The 19462-nt window shown below is 37.1% G+C and overlaps 3 protein-coding genes and 1 long non-coding RNA gene across 4 annotated transcripts; 3 read left to right on the top strand and 1 right to left on the bottom strand.

Moving 5' to 3' along the window:
* The first annotated feature begins 5 nt into the window (after window positions 1–5).
* Window positions 6–9980, top strand: LOC118436184 (protein doublesex-like). The gene is made up of 5 exons (XM_035853699.1): window positions 6–32; window positions 249–1062; window positions 8272–8430; window positions 8507–8661; window positions 8776–9980. The coding sequence occupies exons 1-5, from the start codon at window positions 6–8 to the stop codon at window positions 8776–8778; spliced, it is 1158 nt and encodes a 385-aa protein (XP_035709592.1). The 3' UTR covers window positions 8779–9980.
* LOC110852582 lies at window positions 4651–6373 on the bottom strand. Its single transcript, XR_002548149.2, has 2 exons — window positions 5951–6373; window positions 4651–5078 (listed from the first exon to the last, which is right to left on the bottom strand). It is a non-coding gene; the product is annotated as an uncharacterized LOC110852582 (long non-coding RNA).
* A 4769-nt stretch (window positions 9981–14749) lies between the features above and the next one.
* On the top strand, window positions 14750–16554 carry LOC110852280 (vacuolar protein sorting-associated protein 37B). The gene is made up of 4 exons (XM_022100299.2): window positions 14750–14924; window positions 15235–15410; window positions 15483–15654; window positions 15727–16554. The coding sequence occupies exons 2-4, from the start codon at window positions 15279–15281 to the stop codon at window positions 16020–16022; spliced, it is 600 nt and encodes a 199-aa protein (XP_021955991.1). The 5' UTR covers window positions 14750–14924; window positions 15235–15278; the 3' UTR covers window positions 16023–16554.
* Window positions 16555–16658: 104 nt separating this feature from the next.
* Window positions 16659–18868, top strand: LOC110852279 (gamma-butyrobetaine dioxygenase). The gene is made up of 7 exons (XM_022100298.2): window positions 16659–16825; window positions 16938–17264; window positions 17345–17493; window positions 17598–17659; window positions 18041–18284; window positions 18363–18532; window positions 18635–18868. The coding sequence occupies exons 1-7, from the start codon at window positions 16691–16693 to the stop codon at window positions 18778–18780; spliced, it is 1233 nt and encodes a 410-aa protein (XP_021955990.1). The 5' UTR covers window positions 16659–16690; the 3' UTR covers window positions 18781–18868.
* Window positions 18869–19462: the final 594 nt, after the last annotated feature.

The raw sequence follows: 19462 nt of genomic DNA, 5'->3' as shown, positions 1-19462 counted from the left end.
AGAAAATGGCATTACCATCACGAATCGTACATGTATTTATGTGATACAGGTTATCTTACCATGCAGTTACTCCCAAGTTGCTTGCATCATTGGCAATAATTGGCATGCATCTCAATGTCTTACAGCATTGGACAACTTTTTTGTAAAAATTGCAAAAACTGGAGCATATTGTCTTGTTGCTTTTTGGGGATAATCGTCCTCATTCATTAATTATCGGTAACACAACCCAGACTCGGGGTTTATTTCAGGTGCGCTTGCGACGCGCTCAAGCGCAGGACGAAGAACGAGCCGCTTTAATTAGAACACTCCAATCAGAGCAAGAGCAGCACACGTCATTCGGTCCCGAGACTGAACCCGTTTGCAAAACCCGTCGCCTTTCCAGCAACAATGGCGATAACGATGACGACGACGACGACCCCATCATCGTCAAGCTTTCTTCGCCCCCTTCTTCATCCCCTGGGGCAAATAGCAACGCCTCGGCCACTTCCTTCAAAGAAGGACATCACCACCACCATCATCACCGAAGTCTGGTTCGGGAGTCGTCCAGCTCCGTCATCCGAGCACGCTCTCCCGCTGGAAGCAGTGTGGGTAGCAACAGTCGACCTGGGTCAAGGGCCGCTGCTCCGGCCGTGATTAGCTCGACGGGTGGAAATGGGAAGGAAGGCCGGGAGAAGGAAATGTCGATGAGAGACGACGTTGGGAATCGAGGAGAAAGGCAGCAACAACAACAGGACGTGATAACCACGATGCCCCGAAGTCACCACACCCTCCTCCCCAACTCCCTAAAGAACGGGCATCATCACCACCACCACCACCCATTTCAGAAGCCCAATGGAGGCTTCTCATCATCAATCTCGTCATCACGAGGGGCGGCTCACGGGAGTCCGCACCATGCTACGAGCGGAGGCAGTAAGGGGATCCATCAGGGTTCTTCTCATACGAAGGGCTCCTCGTCCTCATCTTCCATCCCTTCATCACCCACAACAATTCCGGGGTCATCCTCATCCCTCACACTGGAACATGTGAATGGTATCGGGGCCCTGAAAATGTATCCAAATTTTCGTAAGTTTGTATTTCGCATTAAGAATAATGTTGCTCAACCTCTTGAAATATTGCGTAGCTTGTGGCGAGGAGGGGTGTAAAATGTATGCGTCAGACGTGCATTTAAAATTCCTTTTACCATCTGAATTCTGCACGGACATAAAAGTTCCAAAATAATGAAACGAAATAAAATAAATCTCATCCTAGTTTAGCCAGCAAGAGAAGCGAGCTAGAGGAGAATAAGAAGCTATAAATGAAACAGATATACAAGGTGTAATAAAACATTAGCAATAAGTAGAAAGGACACCCAGGTGCGACTTGAAATAAGGTTGTAAAAATTTTGACTATAAACCTGGACTCACAAACTCTGCATCGTCCATAGAACAACTAATTCTTAATTCGAACCAAGTTACGACTTTTTAGGTTCTCTACTGTTATCCATACGTATTTAAGGTGCATGTATGTACTAACTAACTGCGAGTGTAAACTTTAACTTTGGAGTTCATTTCATCACAAATGGGAAATGTGCACGTAACAAACGTGTACAACGTTCACCTACCTACTTTGGTTAGATATGGGTGCTCATCATCAACCCCCATATTTAATTGCTTGTATGTACATGCATACATGCTTATCCTTCCTATTTAGTGGTGGTGCTTGTAGTAGAAGAGATGAGGTGCAGTTACAAACTACAATAAAATTTTTAATGAAAAATACTGACATTACAATTTATGAGGGAAGTTTGTAGAACTTTTATTTGTCGGTGCAGCTTCAGTAGCTGGCAGTATTACAATTTCAGAAAACCAATTATTGCAAGGATATGCATAATAGTCAAATGAACTATGCCGATTAAAACTGAATAGATCAAGCTAATCATTGCAAAAGATGAAATTGATTCGAGTGGTTAAAACTGACATAGGCTCCAAGTGCGTGCATTATAATACATGAGTGCCATATTTCTGCAGATACAATTAAAAATTAAAATTGGTACATTAAAACTATTTATTACTTTTTCCCAATGACTTAATAACTCAATATGGAATGGACTCATTAAAACCTATTTAAAACACCTGCCACTAAAAACTAAAATTAAATCAAGTACGGTAACCATTTTCAATCACATAATATTCTAAAATATTTTTCCAATTTGGTGAACCATATTCAAGTTTCAAATTATACAACAAACTTGGTGAGGATTTTGTTGTTGTATAACTTTAAAAAGTTTAGGATTACACATGCCACAAACATGCAAGAATATCATTGAATATCTTGATCACAATAACAATTTCATAATGTTATTAATCAACAAGTACGCGATCATAAATTCCATCGTGCGAAGTGCAAAGGTATAAAGTTTAAACATCAAAATAATCACATGCGCCAAGTTTTACTTTTAATTGAAAGAAAATTGTTTGACAGAGACGAAACAATGGCATTAAAACGGCTGTGATTATAATACATAAGCCGGTTCGTTAGAAAAACAGAGATTTGAGTCGTAGATTGTGGTCCTTTACTTTATAGAGGAACAAAAAATGGAGAACCACAGAAGTTAAAAATTTGTAGTGGCACATATTCATACATGTAACACACGGTTCAATTGGTTCATTGGATTTTCTAGTAGGAAGCATGTTTTATGACGATTCGATTAAGACCTGTCAAGAAGAAATAAATTATTTCCCAATTATTCGTACCTTTTTAAATTTATATTAATTCATTTTGAATTTTTTGTTTCTTCTTGCAAGTACCCACACAAAATGCGTTTAAGCAGTTCGAGTTACATATATTGTAGCGTTTGTTAATTGAGAAATTGACGGTGGTATGTTCTTGGATGGGATCGTATGATACAAAATATTGACATGAGAATATGGGGCGTTTTTCGATATATGTAAATATTTAGAGTTTAGAATACATTAGAGTATGAGCATTTCTTGAGATAGTTGTCGAAAGTTTCAACATGGCTGAAGCCCATATGCAGATTAGAACTCGTCCGTATTAAGTATGCATATGATGGGATGTAGTTAAAGCAGACATTTGATTTGGTTAATAATTTCACTTCATGAAAACGAGTCTGAAATTATTTGCCTATTCAGATAAAATTATATGACCAAGTGTCCAAGCACCCGCAGGATTTAATTTCAGAGCCAAGCTTTTCATGAGCAATCTGATATCATTTCCAAATCTCGCACCTCGTTCTTCTTCAACTAAAATTGTTTGTTACTTTCATAAAGTAAAATTTAAGTGGCAATCTTGGCAGTAGTCAAATTGATTATAAAAGGGAGGATAACGTGCTGCTGGAAACATTCCTCCAGGTCGTATATTACACATATGTATGTAGGCAGTAGGGAAGGGAAGAAGGTGTTTTATTTCGGCGTCACCAATTCCCCGACAAGCTGACCAAATTTCATCATCCGCAGTTCTGAGACAAGTTTGATGACGGGCACCACATAAAACGCGAGTGATGCCAAGCAAGGTGGGTGGACTGATGGACGAGATTGATTGTAAATTGTGCGGATTTTGGATTCAGCTGGTGATTTTGGAAAGAGTAATAAATTCGGAATGGAAAATGTGATTCAAACTATGAAACGACCAATAAAATTTTCATTCTATGTGCAGCAAACAATTGCGCGTAAACTTTCCCTTGTGCAATTCCACGACCACTTTCTGCTCAAATCACATTCTCACTCAATCCAAACCTAGAGTTTAAACTAATGAAACGCGTCGCATAAAAGTCTCCAATTTTGCAATTATCGCTCATTTAATTGCAACAAAAGTAGTTAAAATGGTGAAGATGTTCTCTGCTCAGGGTTTAACTTTTTGTCTCCGCGTCTGTAGGGTACAATTTAATTAACACTTGCAAGGGCTTATGGTTGATTATAACATAATTCAATTCTCTCTGGAAAACTCTCACCTACGCAGATGCAAAATTAAACTTTTCAAGATATTTTATTTCTCGATACATTGCCAATTTCAAAACAATTTCTCATTCAAAGCTGAGTTATCATGATTAATTTATCCAAAAATTCTTGACAAAGTATTACATATTTCTATCCTTTTGCACTGGCACTGGGAATTTTATTCATAATTTCCATCAAACATGTCATTTCTAAATATTGTCATATTTGCTGACAGATGTGCATGCAGGGAACCAAACTGGCATTAAAATTACACTCGACTCGCGAAATACAGGGCGAAATACAGCCATAAAGTTTAACGGAGACTTTCAACTTGAGTTCTGCTGACACATCTGCAAGTATAAATACGTGTCATTTTTCCCATGATCCCAATTTATAAATGTAAAGTCGATGGAATTATGTACGTACGTATATGATGCCACATGTGTAAAGAGGACATTTTTAACTGACAAATTTTGACGTATGCAAATTCTCATGATTCAAAATTATGAGCAATTATTATTACCGTCAACTGTGTAATTGACATTTCGCGACTATATAATTACATTTTTCTTTTGTTTCGAAAAAATTCATAATCTGCCACCTTTAATTTTATCAAGATGAACAGCAAGTGAGTGATCGGGAGTTGGAACAAACATTGCATTGAATTTTCATCTTGATTGCACAATTAAACAACAATACACGGAAAACGAAATAATTACAACGTAACCAAGAATTTAATTTTGACTTTAATGGCACAGAATAAAAAGATGCTGAAAAATAATAAATTTTCAAAAAAGAGACATAATACTAATAATAACACGAAACAATACAATTTAATGTTTGCAGCGCATGTTCGTGCTTAATTGAATTTATGGAAGAAAGGGCCAACATGAAATTTTGTGTATTTTGCATGCTAGAAATCAAAGAGTTTTAATGGACGTTAAACATTTTTACGACAGGGAATTACAGGTTGGTTCTCCTACCTTCCAACCAACATTAACTAAATGGTTAACAATGGAATATTTTTTCTAAGTTGTTGTACATACGTAGAGGACGTAGATTTGGGTAGTGAAAGATTTTTTCAAGAAGTAATTATTAACAGAAGGCAGTTATCTCAATGTTCCACTCACAAGAATAAGTTACCTGAAGGAAACAATTGGCCATAAAATTATTTGTTTAATATCTCTTCTTCTTAGCAATAATTTCTAACACAGCCAATTTTTCTTCTCCTCCGTTTGCTGCTTGGTTGCGTGAGAAAAGATTGAACACCTTTCGTATTTTATCACTTTGTCAAGGTATTGGAGGAAAACGAAATCCAATCGAAACAATATATGTATATCCAACTAATCCAATCTGGATCGAAAACCTAAAATATCTAGCTTGCCTTTTAGTTCAATTAGTTTTTAAATAAAATAACTAAACTAAATAAGCATCACTAGATACACATATTATCTAAATATATCACTTTGTTCCGATGAGGCAATTTTATGGACTTTTATTTTAATGATATGCTAAATTTGACACCAAACTGTTTTCATACTCTTCTGCTCTCATTCTCATCTAAATAATCAAGCTCAAATTTAATTATTATGTATGTGTCTCGGAAAATAAGAGATGAAAAGGTTTCAAATAAATGGACTATGCCCATTATAAATCCATTGACAAACAGTTATCTCGGTTTACAATTACAAAAATATTTTTATAATGTGAGAAATTTCATGAGAATTCATTAGTCAAGTTTTAATGTTGCAAATTCCTGGCCCTTTCCCAAACACATTCATGAACCAACAATGCAAAGGTTACGTAAGAGTTCAACGAGTGAGATGGCACTCAAGAATTCGACCAATAAATGTATCAATCTCATTGATACAATAAATTATTATCCCAATGAAATTGAACACTGGAGAATACGAGAAGCTTCCATGTCTCGTATGTTCGTACATATGTATAGCTCGTAAAAAAGAGTGAAAATGTTTTGCATTTCAATCAAGCAATGTTAAAAGTACATGACTCACTTTTTTTGTGTCTGGGTCTTGTATCACATTTGCAGGGTTGCGAATAATAGGCACGTCCATCTCAGTGGTCGCATTTCAAAACTTTCACGTTGATCACACCAATTTTCTGCTGGGGCATGAGTTGTTGCAAAACTTGTCAAATTTTGCATTCTTGCTACTTGAATTAAGTGTTGGCTTGCTGACACAAGTTATGTGATAGCTGGTTGGCAGCAGACTGGAGTGAAATTCAGAGAAAAGCAGAGTATTTTATAGAAATTGAAAAACCGAAATGAGAGGCCACCAATTGCATCCATCGGCATCAACCCAGACTAAATCGTTGTATTATCGCATCGCCAACATACATAGTTGACTGAAGGTTGTTGTTTCCTTGTCTGTGATGTGCTACCTTTTGGCCCGTGTACTTTGTGCTCCAAAGCTGCATTGCCCTGGGTGAGTTTTGCAAACGCACAAATTGAATATTTAGATGAACCAGTCGAGATCGGATTTGCAATAATTCCAATGCGAGAACGACGACTTTCTCCACGCGTAGCCTTCATTTCAGAGATTGGCTGCAAATGCATATTACTCGCTCACCCTGTTTTCCGGAGAAGAGGAATCACCACAATTTTTTTTCATTTATGTTTACTACATCCTATAAATGGTCAAGCATCGATCCGATCTCTCAAAGAAGAGTGGAATAGTTAATTAATTCCAGAATTTATTTGTGCAGAATTTCTCCTACGTCGACATTTTTCTCGTCTGCTAATAATGTCTCACAGTTCGAAGCGTTTTGCAACCAGAGTCATAAAAGCCACCCCTCCCATTTCTCCCGAATCTCATCCACCATCCACCCTCTTCCTTGTGCAGAAATATATTTAGTAGAAAGTCTTGCTGCCAACAACGGCCTTAATTCTCATCTTCCCCACTGGCCCCAGTATAATCGTCTAGAGACAGAGTTAAAGATGCAGTAATGTAGTACAATGGGTTGTTAGGATTTATTGGCATTACGGTTTTTGTAGATCTGCAGGATCTCTGCTTGGCCAAAAATGGAACGAGTCACCCTTCTTATCTAATCAGCACAATTTGCAAGAGTCCCAATGTTACAACTCAACTTTATTCCAGCTCAACTACCTAACTCTGACTTTGTAATACAATCTGGACTCAGACATCGTTTAGCGAATATTTTTACAAAGTTCAGATCAATTCTTATCAGCAAGTCGTCGCAAACTCTGTCTGGACAAAATTTCTTATTAGTTTATCGTCTCATTTGGTTCGCTACAACCTTACTCACCACATTCCCCATTTGGTATTGCATATTAAATAAGTAGTCGTGCAATTTGGATACTTTGTCTACAACATATTTGTCAACGTAGGGTTCATAACATCAGGATTATCCACGGAATTGAGTTTGGGTCAACGTGCAGACAGTTTAGAGTTAGCAGGTTTGTTGTGGTTGAAAATCGAGACTGTCTGACTTTTTGACTTTTTACTTTATTTGACACTTTTGCACAACGTAACGCAAACCAAATAAAATTAAGGCATTAGATAAAAAATGAGACATGCACGCAACGAGATAACTGAGTAGTAACACACATAAGATGAAGTTCTCATGAGTAAATATGTTAGCATAAATAGTGTGTCAGGCGATTTGACATGTTGGTATTTTTATATCAGTATTGGTGTAATTAGGATATTAATCAAAGAACCAGCTTGGTTTCGAGACATGATGATGAGAAGAAAGTCGAGCAAATTGAGGGAAATAAACTGTCTGGCTTTGGTCTCGTTGTGCCATCATCGTCATATTCTGAGAAAATGTAAATTCCTTTAAGATAATACAATCCATAAGAATACACAACTTTGCATGCTGTAGATATGCTTTTTGTTGGCAAATACTACTCCTAAGACCAGAAGAGCAACAATTGAATTTCACTTATCAAAAAGTTAATGCACGACAGAAACTTTATGCATTGTAATATAGCACATAATGAAATGCAGATAACCTGCCACAAGTGGGCAAGTCCCAACAAGATAGTGGAGTTGACCCTCTAAATATATGTAATTTAATTGCACCACAAATAAACGAATTTTGTGGATACATACCGATAAGTAAATAAATAGGTGCACTGTATGAAAAAAAACTAAACAAGGACACATGAAACACACTTACATACAGTTAATTATTTTGACGTGCAATTCTAAAATAAATATTTTCTCAAACAAACGTGTGACAAACTATGCTCATCTTTAACTTGCTGGTCGCGTCGCATGATATTTAGTTGGAAATGCCAAAATCTTAAGACATTAAATTCACGTGTGTTTTCTTTTCCTTGGATTTTACACAGCTTTCAGTGGGGCCGAGACGGTGATAGACGGGATAAATGACTCTGTGAACAAAATGTTGGACATGTTCAGACTCCCCAAAGAAATCGACTTTCTATGCTATCGAATTCTGAAAGATTATCGAGGCGACTTCAAACTTGCATCATCCAGGATTCTCGAGGGTGAGTGAAACATCCTTGCACAGCACGTGCATTTCTAAAGCAATAAAGATGAGATTTTGTGGTCACTTTTCTCCAGCTCAAACGGAGTACCGTTCCTACGAGTTGGTGCGAGAAGCGGCGCGGACGAACCCCTACTACGCCTCCGTCTACCCCTACTACTACACCCACTTGGGCGCACAGGCCGACATTTACAGCGCCTTTGCGGCCGCCTCCACCCGCGAAATCCCACCGGTAACTACATAGAGCGTACATTATTCATGTGGAGTTGTGCATTTGCATTCGACTGAAGTTGACCGGATTGTAATCTTACTTGGATTAAACTGAGATTTCTCTTTATATTTTCAGTAGCAGGATTCGCCCCTTCTCGTCTGTCCCAAAGAAACTCATCCACATTGACTTGATCAAATTAATGGACACTTTTATTTCAATCGTTATAATTTTCAAGACGAGACCAACTATTTGTGTCATAAGAGACTGCCGTATCTTGTAACTGATTTTGTTAGTAGTGCGTGTGACGAGTTATTGTTATTTGTTAATGTCGCACACACTTACATATTTGCTAACTCTAAATTGTTCACAAAACGAGGATTTTTAGACTACAGTATGCATACAGATCATCACACATTTACAGAATGGACGAGCATCTGCCCACTCACTATCATGATTTTGTAAAAAAGTTACCTCTGGATGCGGTAAACATTTGTACATTATAACTTAAATCCAAAATCTCGCTAGAGATCTTTTAAATATTATTAACCGTAAGAATGCAACAGCTACTTAACCTTGATGTCAATAGCATATGCACAAAGTTGAAGAGTCCCTAAACACTACATAGTTCACCTGCGTGACATGAATACTTTGGTCTCAAATTCCCCAACAATGGTGTTATCTCTGGACTATGAGAATCTCGATTATCAGTCCACATTCACTTGTGAAACCCAAAGAAAAGTATTTATACATTGGGAGAAAATAAGAATGCAGTGCATAAAGCCATTTCAACCCAACCAGTCAAAATAATGTGAAAAAGTAGTAGATCGCTAAATTAATATTTACATAAATTAATTGCACCTTAATAAGCGTTTAATTACTGCAGAATCATTCATACCAAGAATAGATGGATGGTGGTCGTAGTGATTGTGTAAGTTAGTTGTAGTACTCGTAAGTGCATGACGATGAGTACCTTCAAATCGAAACGGATGGAAAAGAGGACATGTATGAAGTGTGCAAGGCAGAGACCTTAAATAGTTTATTTCTTAGTGGGATGGTAAAGGAAGGACAACAAGTATCTCTTGTATCTCACCGGTGTAATATTAGCATTAACAAAATATACAAGTAATGTAATCCTTTGTTGATGTCACACTTGATGGACGGGACTCTAAAATGTTTTTACATTAGTTTAGTAAATAGGAAAAAAGCTCCTACGCAGATACATGTATGGTTTGCCAACATGGTAGAAAATGTCAGTGAAATGTTGCGCACAATGTACGCAACAACCTCTCCCACCCCTGCTTCTGCAAATAAATAAAATAAAAACTTATGCCTGGAAAAAATTAGCAAGTTGTGTTCTCCTTTATTTATAAAGTTATTTATACGACGTTTTGGTCTATGCAGCTTTTCTTCATTTTGCAATGTCACGTGTCACCATTATTCTTGTAATCTCTCGGAATTTCATAACATGCATGTTGTCATCAAGAACACGAGCGGACGATTCTGCGACTGATGTGAGATTATGCAGCGAGTGACATATGTATCATTTCACAACATGTTGTTTGTGCTTATTTGTGACAAGTTTTTTTCTCATTTGCGCTTGAGAAAAGCTTGCTCATTCAGGAATGGGCAGCTATTTAAATTTTTATTGACACAAAGTTGTAAAGCGTTATGGGAGATGGTGAAAGAGGTGAAATTCGTTGACAAAAGGAGCCGTGTAATACAATGGTGCGTTGTATTTTGTAATATGTAAGTCCTCTTGTTCAATGGCTCCTTGGCTGGAATAGGCACACGGCTTTGGACCAGCACCACCAATGACAAAAGATTTATGTACAATGTTGGAGCAAGAGCAATAAGAAGATGAAATGCCGGCCCTACAACAATGGCTCATGATGAAATGATCCAACCCCTCGACCCACGAACCAACCAACCAACCTGGGACAAAGCCAATGATTCCACTCTTGATTGGCTTCCATAAGACTGAGAGACAGGTAGTTCGGAGAGTAAAATCACAAAACAACCTGCCTATCTATCTACCTGTAATGTGCAGCATATCCCATCCTATCTGTCTCCATTTTCTACAGGGATTCGTACATATGCGTGAGGACTGTATTTGAGTGTCATAAAAGTAAAACAAGTATACGGCACAAAAGAAGGTTTCAGTTTTATCGCTGATTTTATAGTTTGCCTCGGTCTCAGCTTTCCTGTCCTTGTAAATGTCCGCGAGCCTTGATGGGATACTAAATAATTGTTGCAAACTTCAATGTCCAACGTAATAAAGGAAAATGCCTTAATGAACTGGGCTCTCAAAGAAATAAGAGAGTACGACATGCAGAATCCATACTAATCTACCCTCAAGTCCAACTTTTAGTTTCAGTTTCAGCAAGAAATTAATACAGAAACATGCAAATGCTGGAGACAGGGAGGAGGGTTGGTTGGAGGGTGGAACGCTGCTCGTTCTCTTCTTTTATGCCTGTGACAATAACATTGGGATTTGTTCGCAAACCTATGCATGCAACACACATACGAAGGAAATGTAGAATTTTATGGGGTTGGTGAGTTCGACCATTGAAAGGTTGGGAGGATGGAAACATGTAATTAGCAGAAAGCCATAAAAAATTTAAAACTTTTTCTTGTCCTCCTCATTTTACAACCAGATATTCACCAGACCCCGATCACTTTATGTCCAACGCACAACACAAATTGTTCACATTCGTTTGTACTAAACGATTCATCTGCAAACTTTTTGTACACTTTTAGTCTGCATGGGCAGTCATTTCGGAACAAAATTCTTCACCCTCTAATCCTCTCTCGCAGGAAATTAAGTATACGTTCACAGGGCGCATGCATTTATTGTTACACATCTTAAATGATGTCTCCTTAATACGCGTGATGGCGAAATGTGTGCATGCATTATTTATCCTGTTCCTTTTAAGGGTTACTTCAAATGACCGCCCTCGCGAATTTAATTATTCATTCAAAGATCATCTCAGTTCTACTTCTCGTCGTTACACTGAAATGTCATAAAATGGCATTTTGGATTCATCCATGTGAGTGGGATTTTCGTTTCAATTAAACACGGTCTGATTTAAATGGCCATAACTGAGGAGAGGAGATTAATAAACACTTGCCCCATCTCCCTTAATTTGCACCCTAAAAAGTTATGATAAAAAGTTTGACACTCGCTGTTGCATCCTCAGCCGTATGAGTATTAGTAATAATGTACAGTACGAGCTGAAACTTAATAGTTGGGACCACCACCACCCTTGAGAACAACGCTAGGTCGTTTGATGGTATGAGAGGGTCGTAATCAGTTACAGACTTTGCAAACCAACATCTCCAGGAAAGATATTACTTAGATTTAGATTGCAACATAAAATTGGCCAAGTTATAATGATGGTTGGGGGTAGTGGTAGGGTAGTGGTAGTGGTGGGGTGGGTTTGGGATTATTAACTGGTTGACATTGGAAATGTAGTGGAAAGACCAGACGACGGGGTTGTGGCAGGTTGGTTTAATCCCTTTATATTTCTTTTAATTCCCCTTTTATCATCATCATCCCAATTCGCGAAACGGACGGGGCCCTCATAAAAGGGAAAGTATGTGCCAGAGCAACCGTAAAGAAGTAATAGCGTTACGAGTTGCTCTGTGAAAATAAAATGGCGAAAACAGAAAATTTTGATCGAAAGCCACCTTATTCTCTCGTCCATCTGTGCCCATCCAATCCATTTAGTTTCAAAGAACTTCTTCTCTTGTGTCACACGGTCTGAATGCTGCTGTCCACTAGGAGTTTGACAACTGCGTGGACAAACTCGCATGACAAATTCAGTTACTTTGCTACAAGAAATGCATATAGGCAACAATAATGAATGTGTAGATTGAAACGGTCAGTCACAAATGCTTTCACATAATTTGTATCAGCTTTTCAGCTATGTACGAAGTAATTTTGCCGCTGTGCATAAGAGCCAACTAAATAATAATACATAATCAATTAGTCCCGACCCTTCAGCCACCTCCCTCAATTCCCCATGTCCAAAAACCTTTAACCACGAACAATTCTCCGGCTTGCCGAGTTCATGCTCATTACTCGATTTTTATAACTTTTATCTCCGAAATGTAAACTCGTATATTTGGAAATAATGAGACATTTGTTGAAAAACCTTAAAGAAAAGTAAAAGAAAAATCCGTCCTTCCTCCTCCTAAAAATTGATGCTCATTTCGTCGAAGTAAAAAGAAAGAAAGTCATTAAATTTTGCAAAAATAAAAATACATTGAAATAACGAAGACCGCATCGTTACTTGGTTTGTTGGGTGGAATTGGTTACAAACCTGAGTTTTCCATCCAGCCAAGTCTGTGTTTTACGACTTTGTCTGAACGAAATTTTAACTACCCCTGACTGCCAATACGACCAAGTAGAACGGAAAAGAATAAATGGAACTCGCCAAATAGTGGGAAACACACATATTTCAGGCCATCCTTCCTTCTTGCCAACGGTGTAGCAAAATATTTCCAAAGCCCGAGTTTAGTAAAAACCACGGCATATTTGTACAATTATTTTTTTCTTACTGTTCTCCCGGACTAAATAATCTAAAATGTATGTGTCTTACAATTTTGTGCATTTCAAATTTCCTTCTTCAATCATATAATTGTCATTTGGATTCAAATAATCCGTTTATTTAGTTTTTTTTCAGTAGAATGTGTTTATCTCACCTTCTTCACCTCTCTCACATCGCATCCCTCTCTCAAAAAAGAATTCGCAATTTGCATCGCATCGTTTGGAGCTGGGACATAAAAAACATAAAAAAGTCCAACTTCTGGTTTCGCACATAAAACTGATATTATGTAAGTACCTAGTTTAGTAGTTTAACCGAGTTTACATTATTGCGAGTGAAGCGATACAAACGACCTTTCCAATGGTTTGGATCCTGTGTCGATGTACAGAATCGCATCCCACCATCAACCATTCTCCACTCGTCACCAGCACACTGCTAAAATTTTTCTTTATTTTGTTTTATACACTTCTCTCTCTCTTTGAAGGAGGATACTTGAGTTTAAAGTTCCAGACGAGGACGACTTGGGTTGTTGGGTGGGATTGGGGCGGAGGATGTATGTAATGGGTCGTAAATCTTGGGAGATTATCTTCGGGTGAGAAATGACGGGGGGAATTTATTTTTATATTTTTGCAACCTTTACCGCTTCATCTCCAATTGTGTGCAAGTCTATGTACGTATTCTGATACAATTGCAAAACTCCTACAGATGAGAAGATGCAACGATACGCACACACGGAGAGTTTCGCCAATAAATTGTTGTACAGCAGGGAAGGGTGCCTGGGAAGAGGGGAGTTTGACGAATAAAATGTAAATCCAATTTGAGACTTGGGAAATCAATTCCCAATTTTCCATTTCTTTTACTCGCATCTCAAACAAAAGTGAGTCTCGCATGCGAATATTGTGAAGAGGTTCCTTTTATCCTTGTTGAATGGGCAGAGAGAAAAGAATTCACAGAAAGGTGAAAATCTACTCGGGCATTGTTGCAGCGGTTAATCAGTGATGTATATGTCTCCACCACACACATACATTCACACACATGACACATAATGGGCTTGCAAAAAAAGGCAACACGGAATCAATGGACAATGAAGTGATTCAATTTACAACATTTTTTTGAAACATCACATCATACGAAATGTTGCGAATTCAAAGGATGAAAAGGGTCGCACCGACCGACCCTACATCAAGTTTTCCAAAACATTCTACATATAAATGATATGGGTGGCGGCTCGCTAGTTATGGTTGTAAATACACTTACACATCGAAATTAAATGTATTTGTTCAGCCGGAGAAAGTTTTTACTGGTTAGAAATTTTATATTCAACAAGTGAAACGCACTGTATTCTATTAAATTCGTACAAATGGCATTACACGAATATACTAAATTTGCCTTTAAATGACTAGAAAATTATTCACTACTAAATTCGGAGGATGGTGAAATCAAGTTGAGAAGAGTCAACTTTTACCTTTCCCCAAGTGAGCAAGTGGAGAAAGCTGTTGGTACCGGAGAAAGCAGTTGCATACGTTGCCCCAGAGTGGAACAAGCCAACAGCGCCTCGTTGGACTCTCTGTGTACACGATACGATTGACTCTATTTGTCAGGCAATGAGTGTGGTAATTTGCAAATATTTACTGTTTGTGAGGTTGTTTGTGACTCACAAATATTGTGTGTGACGTACGAACTCGGTTACTTTAAATTAATTTAAACTATACGCAAAATACTGAGGTCTTCATTAAGGTCAGTATATTTCAAAGTAAATTTAATTAATTCAACCCTTAGTAGGAATTTTACTGTAAAATGTCAAATTCTGCAGTTGAAATTTCTATCCGAAATTATTTGCTTCCTTTGTTAGCAAACACACATATTTTATTATGTAATGTTAAATGATTGTGTAATTACTTGCACATGTAGAATCACATTGTCAAGTTAACTCAGGTCATTACTATCTTGTGTCATGCATGTTGTGGTTTCTTTGATTATCGAATCGAAATCAATTGACTCGTGGGTAATGGTACTAACCGGATTTCTGTATTTATTTGTCCGATAGTTCCTGAAGCACCAACACAGCACCAACGACTATAACTAGAAACAATGTCAGCACAAATTCCAGAAGCAGAAATTAACGGCGCTCTAGCAAATCTTCAGAACTTGTCCGACGACGAGTTGAAGCAATTGATTGAGGACGACAATGTATTTGAAAACTTTGTTCAAAATTTGGCTCAGGTAGGTGTGGATTTGGTCCTATCGTTTGTCTGAATCGTATCACTAACAATGAGTTAAAATGTCAAAATGCAGGTAAAACAATGGGACTCTGAAAAGGAAATGTTGATGGCAAGCAATAAATCTCTGGCAGAGTATAATTTGGCATATGAACCCAAATTGAAAGACGGAAAAGCAGTGCTGATGGAATTGTATGAGAAGGCTCGGGCACTTGCGGATGAATTAGAAACGAAACGTGCACAACTTGGTATTAAGACTTATAATTATTGTCAAATCTGTTAGGGTGACGAACACTATAATTATTATATTTCATTTGCAGAATCGCTAAGCTCAAAAACATCGTTGGACACAACATACGCCCTGTTGCAAGCATCTTCTGCAGAAGCGGAAGAAGAGAGCGAAGCCGTTACCGAACAATTTTTAAGTGGTGAAATAGAGACTGATGCCTTCATTACCAAATTCATCACAATGAGAACAACGGCACATCTACGACGTTTAAAAGCAGAGAAAATGGGGGAAATTGTTGCTTCACAAAGAAATAGGTCCTCTTTTAATTCTGCTCCCTATCCAACTAGCCCTCCTTCAATGCCAATGCCAGGGCCAGGAATGATGTAAAAATGTGTGTGCTTCCGAGTTCCAAAATTTTTAAGTCTTCAATCACTTTCGAGCTTTTCTGTCAATCTTTTTTCATCATATCAAACATTCAATTGAATTACGGAATTTAAAGAATAGGAAAATGGAAAAGGAAGTCTTATATTTATTTCGTGTGTTTGAAACTTTGTTTTATGGAAAACGCATCTCATGAATAATATTTGGGCTACACGCACACATGATAAATTTGTATATAGCGCGATTATAAGTGTACAGAATGCATCTTTTTCTGTTATATATGTAGTTGTATGTATTAATAATTTTCTATCTATAATAATTACTTGTAATATGATTACATGTTTGGATAAAAGATATGGATTTACTGAGCTTTACTCTCCTTCTGGACCTTAGACTTTAGTGCTTCTTTACCATGTGTGGTTGAAATATTCAGAAATGTAGTATGTTAAGTTAATGTAATACAAATGTGTTGAATTATGCGTTGAATAAAAGGTGTTAAATGTGTCGTGCCACACATATTACCGCAATATTTGTTATGTATATCCAAGTTGAAATATTCGTACTTATTGTGTTTATATAGGTTATTTGATTGGACCAGCTTTCTTTGTGTGTCATTCCAAATTAGAATTATACGATATATGTCGATGGACCTCATGTTTATATTATTTTGAAACATGGCTATGAAAACAGTGCTAAATTTAAGAAATCAGTTGGAAAAATTTGCCAACAGTCGAAAACTGTCATTTACTTCCAACAAATTAGCTCCAATAAAATATGCAGAACGGAACAACTCAGGAACTTTACTCAAGGTAAAAATATGCAAAGCACAAATGGAATTTTATAGTTAAATGAAGTAAAATGATAATAAATTTTTTATTATCATGTCTAATCACACTTTAATATCAATCAACTAAATGCCAGGTAGAATTCACGGATGATAAGGCAAATGAATATCCATCGTCCTTTCTTCAAGATAACTGCACTTGCCCGCAATGCTTTCACCCTTCATCTCTATCCAGGACCAGGAAAATGACACAACTTAACTTGCAAAACGTGTTGGAAAAAGTCGAATTCAATTTAAACCAAGTGAAATGCACCTGGGGTGATGGTCATGAAGGCGTTTTTACTGAAAATTGGTTATTCGACCGTCGATTTACTACAGACAACATAAATTATCTAAAAACAGGACTACGGGATGATCCTATTTTAGTTGAATCGAGTCATAAACTACACACTGCCAATTTCAACGTAACAATGCATTACTTACTTATTGTATTAGAGATCAAGTACATTCATAATTTAGTTAACCATGCACATGAATTTTACAGCAAGTTCTGAACGACAAATCCGTCTTGAATGACACACTAATGACCCTTTGCAAAGTTGGGGTGGTTTTGATTCAGGACGGTCCCTTAGAAGTTGGAGGGTTGAGGAAACTTGTAGATAAAATTGGATTTATAAGACAAACACATTACGGGTAATGCACATATTAGATTGGCGAATGTTTAAAATTTAAGCATTTTCTATATAACTTAATTTAATTTATGCGTTTACAACTATTTGCACTTTTTTGTATCATAGCCATGAATTTACGGTGAAATCAGAAAAGAACGCTGCGAACTTGGCCTATACGTCGATACACTGTAAGACCTCAACTTTCATGTTCTATACTCAGGTTTCGGCCTCTCATGACCATACTTTATGCAGACGGCATACTTTCTCCTAATTGTATGATCTGAATCCCAGTCAGAAGTTGTTGGTCTAGTTCAGATTAGATATTTATCTCTTTTGCATACTATCTTTACATGGTGGTTGAGGGTTTTCATTGTCTTTCACCTATTGAAAATGGACAGGGCATATTTTCTTACTTTCACCCATATAATTATGGGCGACACATGATAGTAACACTACAATTATTGTAGTGTCATTTTGGACTGGCTAGATGCATACTCCAATATATATATGTTATACATGTAATAATGCAAAATAATAATATCGAAATATACATATATGTAAATTGATAGTATGCGTCCACACTGACCTGCCTTACTACGTTTATCCCCCTGGAGTCCAACTGTTGCATTGTATCAAACAATTTGTCGGCGATGGGGGACGATCCCATTTGGTGGATGGATTTCTTGTGGCGGACAAAATGCTGCAAGCCTACCCCAAAGAATTCAAAACCCTGTGCAAAGTTCCTCTCGAATTCTCGGACGTTGGGAAGGATTTCATCGAATTTAATAAAGTGCACCACTCGCCGACATTCGTGTAAGCAATGTTTGCCTACTAACAATAAGTCAATATTCATTCTGTCTAGCAATTTAGTATTGTTCTTAATTCATTGAGGCTTGAGCCAAGAACTGGAAAAGTGACACGGATAGTGTACAGCAACCAACAATTAAGTTCATATCAACCCATTCCAATTGATCAAGTTGATGAAGTATACCACGCTTTGAAAGTGTTCACCGATCTTTGTTACGATCCGAAGAACTTGATACAGTTCAAACTCAACGATGGTACGTACTTACATTCGTCTTTGAAACAATTGTATTGTTTATAAATTTTAGTGTTTAATTTATTTGCAACACCACTGAATATTATGCTATAAACCATTTAAGGCGAAATGCTGGTATTTGATAATTGGAGATATCTTCATGGTCGTGAAGGATTTGATCCCTCCGCTGGAGACAGGCATTTGGAAGGCTGTTACGTTGACTGGGATGAAATATTTTCGAGGATCCGTATTTTACAAGAGAAATCATGATTAATTCATTGCATCTTTGTTCGTTAATTTTGTAAAAAGTATCTATAAAACCCATCAATAAACTAATACCTATATTTTGAATTCCCAAGTTACTTTTTTCGGAATTTTACTATATCCCATCATAATTTGTGACTTTACCATCTTATGTTAAGTGAAATTTAGCACTTTGCATAATTTTTTTGGATCATCAGTGCAATGTGTCGAACTTATTGGAAAAGTAGTGATTAATAATAATTCATACATGTGAATTTATTATAGGATGTTAATAATTTAAAGACAGGATAATTTAATGCAAAGTTTTGAGTTTGGTAAATTAAATTCGAGATGAATGCTCATTCAAGTGAAGTTTCAAATGACAGTTCATGATAGTATAAACAGTTAATACGGTATATGTACATGAACACCGTTAACAGTTTTTATCCTTCTCGTTTTCCTGACTTGATGCTGACTTGTAAGAAATATTTGACGAGTGAGTCATTCTACAACGTTGATAAAGAAAGAATATGTACACGTACACATGACATGACCAATATTAATAATAATGATTTGAGCAAATAAGTAATATCCGTATGCTGTGTACACGTAGCATGTTAATATGAGTCCCACTTAGATTCTTAATATAATTAGTCTGGTTTTAAGTATGCATTCCTAAACTAGAAGATAATGTTTAGAAAAAAGGTTC

The sequence above is a fragment of the Folsomia candida genome, unplaced genomic scaffold (genome assembly GCF_002217175.1).
Source record: "Folsomia candida strain VU population unplaced genomic scaffold, ASM221717v1 Fcan01_Sc007, whole genome shotgun sequence".
NCBI classification, from domain to species: Eukaryota; Metazoa; Arthropoda; class Collembola; order Entomobryomorpha; family Isotomidae; genus Folsomia; species Folsomia candida.
The sequence above is the reverse complement of the archived record's forward strand: the minus strand, read 5'-3'. Positions and strand labels throughout refer to the sequence as shown.